At 38.3% G+C, this 3,276-nt stretch overlaps 1 protein-coding gene across 1 annotated transcript; it reads right to left on the reverse strand.

Moving 5' to 3' along the window:
• Positions 1-1,283: 1,283 nt before the first annotated feature.
• On the reverse strand, positions 1,284-3,096 carry LOC127439446 (taste receptor type 1 member 1-like; the record flags this gene model as incomplete). The annotated part of the gene is made up of 4 exons (XM_051695651.1): positions 2,788-3,096; positions 1,892-2,632; positions 1,490-1,702; positions 1,284-1,404 (listed from the first exon to the last, which is right to left on the reverse strand). Coding segments are annotated over exons 1-4 (1,384 nt in total), but the record flags the coding sequence as incomplete, so codon positions are not given.
• Positions 3,097-3,276: the final 180 nt, after the last annotated feature.

Below are 3,276 nucleotides of genomic sequence, written 5' to 3' on the forward strand. Positions count from 1 at the left end.
CTCAGCTGTGTCTTCCCCTTGGGAGGGACACCCCCCGACTTGACCTGGCAGCCCAGTTGGATAATCCCCCTTCTTTTTTAGGGAGTGGAAAAAAAGAAGGGGAAAAGAGGCCACGACTGGGTTAGCCTGTCTCTATCTTTTGGGTAGTCGACTTGTCCCCAAAGGGCCGTTCGACACTCATAACTATGTCGGGGGAGGTTACGTGTTGACCTGGTGTGCTGGCTATGAGGCACACATTAGTCTGCCCACTACACACGGCCAGTTCACGTAACGCAGTTCAGCCAATTGTGGCGTTTCGTATAGGGACCTCTAGTGTCACTACATCGACACAACGTCAAATGAGTGACAGATAGGGAACATCATGGTTACTTGTGTAACCTCCGTTCCCTGATGGAGGGAACAAGACATTGTGTCCCTCCTGCCACAACGCTGAACTACCCGCTGAAATGGCCGGACCTTATAATCGGCTCCTCAACATAAAACCTGAATGAGTGGTTGCATACCAGCTCCTTTTATACCCATATGTCCAGGGGAGTGGCATGCAAATACCACTCGCCAATTTTCATTGGCCTTTTATCAAAGACCAGTGGTGTCTCGGGCTCCCAAGAGTGACCCCTAGTGTCACTACATCAACACAACGTCTCGTTCCCTCCATCAGGGAACGGAGGTTACACAAGTAACCATGACGACTGTGTAGATTTCACATCTTTAAAATACAATTTATTATTTAAAGTTGAATTTTTTTTCTATGTTAAAATACTTTCTCCTATCCCAGCTTAATATGCAGAGACAACTGTAAGTAAGCCATTCATAGGTTACATTTCTTGAAAACTGTAAACACTGTCTTTCTGTGGCGCTCTGAAAATGTCTTTGTTTGTTTTGAGCAACACGCTTATCTTGTAATTCAGAATTCAGCTTTTTTGAGAACAACTTTTATTTCAGCTTTAATTAATGATGGTGGGAAATACAGCACATTTGAAAATTCATCTTTATATGTTGGATGTCATTTCAGACTCTTTACAGTTGGTCTCTACCTGTACCAATGAATCATTAAAATAATGACATTAAAATAGCTGATAATAAAGTAATAGTGGACAAGTCAACCATACAGAGCTCTGCATAACACTGAAATGTATTGGGAGATGGCACAAAAGAAGCCATTACAAAAAAAAAAAAAAACATGGCAAAGCATAGTGACTCACCTCAAAAAGCACCATACCTACAGGGAAGTATTGTGGTGGTAGCATGGACTGATAAAGCTAAAATGCCAAGATAGCACTTACGAGAATGATTCACATAGCTGTTTCTTGGGCATTTTTCACACTGAAAACAGCACTCATGCAATCCCTCCGGTACCTTCGAAAATCCCTCCTTACACTCAACTGAGCAGTTTGATAAAGGAACCTATTTGGAATAGAAAATTGTGATATTAAAACTAATCTAGACAGCTAAATGTTTAGATAAAAGTTCTCCAAGAAAGATGACTTACAGATCCATTGTTATGCCAGGGCATGAGAGAGCTGCTCATGGTAAAGGTAATTTCTGGATATATATCATATGTGCCCACCATCTCAAACCGTGGAGGATTTGTTTTAGTATGCCAGAGCACAACTGAGTAATTTACGGTTGGATCACCATTATCATCATATTTCACCTGACGACCATTAAGTGGAAAATCCACTTTCTTCATTTCTCCCAGAAGCTGTAAAGTGCAGTGCAAATTAAATGTTCAAAATAATAAAATACACAAATCTACATGGATTACTTGCACATTACATTATGTGGTCTATTAAAAGCTACAGAGAAGCAGTTACCTTTACATTAATGTTTATCTAAACATTAGCTAAAATAATATATATCAATATTTTATTATTAAATAATTAAGTCTTACCATGTATGGCCTAACCGTTGTGTTTTTGTGGCATCCATTCATGTTGCACTGCAGAACTTTATGTAATGCATGAGCTATGGTATATATGGCAGCATAGATGCCAAAGGAGAATGTGGGATTTTCATTTATAATTTCCTCTTCAGCCAGCAATGAGCAGCTTTCGCAAGCTTGATTACATGCATCACTCTGGACTTCATCGCTATCAGTATTGTGAACTTTAGTAGTTCCTTTGGCTTTATAGATGAAGTCATTAAATCCAGGCAATGCCAATAATTTCTCTGTAAGGCCAATAACTGTACCAATTTTCTCAATTCCTGGCTCTCTTGGAAGCTGTTGGTCCATCGACCATGCTTGGCTTGCAATCCAAACTTTGTCTCGGATGTTGCTTGCTATGGCAGCTTTAATTATGTTTTTTGCATATTGTTGCACTGAATAAACCATGATGACATTGATTTTAAGCATATCAATCCTTTTAAGTGGTCGACTGTAGTTTGCCCCTAGGCTAAGAATCTCTTGATAGGCCAAACAAATGCCAGTATTGCTGATAAACTTGTTAAACTGTCTCAGGCCATCTTCACTGTAATCGTCTTGACCACCAAGAAAGGCAACCCAGTTCCATCCAAACCACTTTATGATGTGAATAATCATCTGTATCAGGTCTTTGTTGCTGGGGATTGTTCTTATAAAAGAGGGATACTGAAGTTTATTACTTAACGCATAACTGGAAGCTCCATAATTTACCTTTTAAAAGATAAGAAAACACTTTTTTTTATAAACAATTCACTTAACATTGTATATGGTGTATATATTTATCAATCATTTCAATATGGTTCAGTTTGATAGTCCTGAATAAAGGGTATGAAGTAAGTGTAAAATGTTGAAAAGAAACAATTTACCATTGGTATAAGGTCCATTGTGAACAACGGTGCAATCGTCATAGTTCTCGTGCTTCCAAATGGACCTGTTAAAGCAATCACTTTAGGCTGATGGTCTTTCAGCATTTTTTTAGGTTTTATTGATCCATTCTGTGAGATAAAACTGAATACTGCAGGGAAATTCTTCATTGCAGTACAATGGTCAAAAATCTCATAGCCTAGAGAAACATTAGGCAGGAGGGTGGTGGAGTTATTAATCTCCTCAACAGAAAACCTCATAACTTGGAACATGTGATATCCAAATACTGAGATGATGTGCCTAGAAATCATTAGGAAGGAAGTTAATTGCACTTAATTGAAACTTTGTCTTAGAAATGTGACTTGCAATTTAATATAGGGGAAAACTTCAATTTACAATATTGCCTAGTAATAACCATATACTCAAGAGTGTGATAAGCATTCAGTTGAAGGCAGGTTTGATAACCTATTATTAATTATATTTTTCATCTC

Source organism: Myxocyprinus asiaticus, unplaced genomic scaffold, assembly GCF_019703515.2.
Source record: "Myxocyprinus asiaticus isolate MX2 ecotype Aquarium Trade unplaced genomic scaffold, UBuf_Myxa_2 HiC_scaffold_217, whole genome shotgun sequence".
Classification (NCBI taxonomy): domain Eukaryota; kingdom Metazoa; phylum Chordata; class Actinopteri; order Cypriniformes; family Catostomidae; genus Myxocyprinus; species Myxocyprinus asiaticus.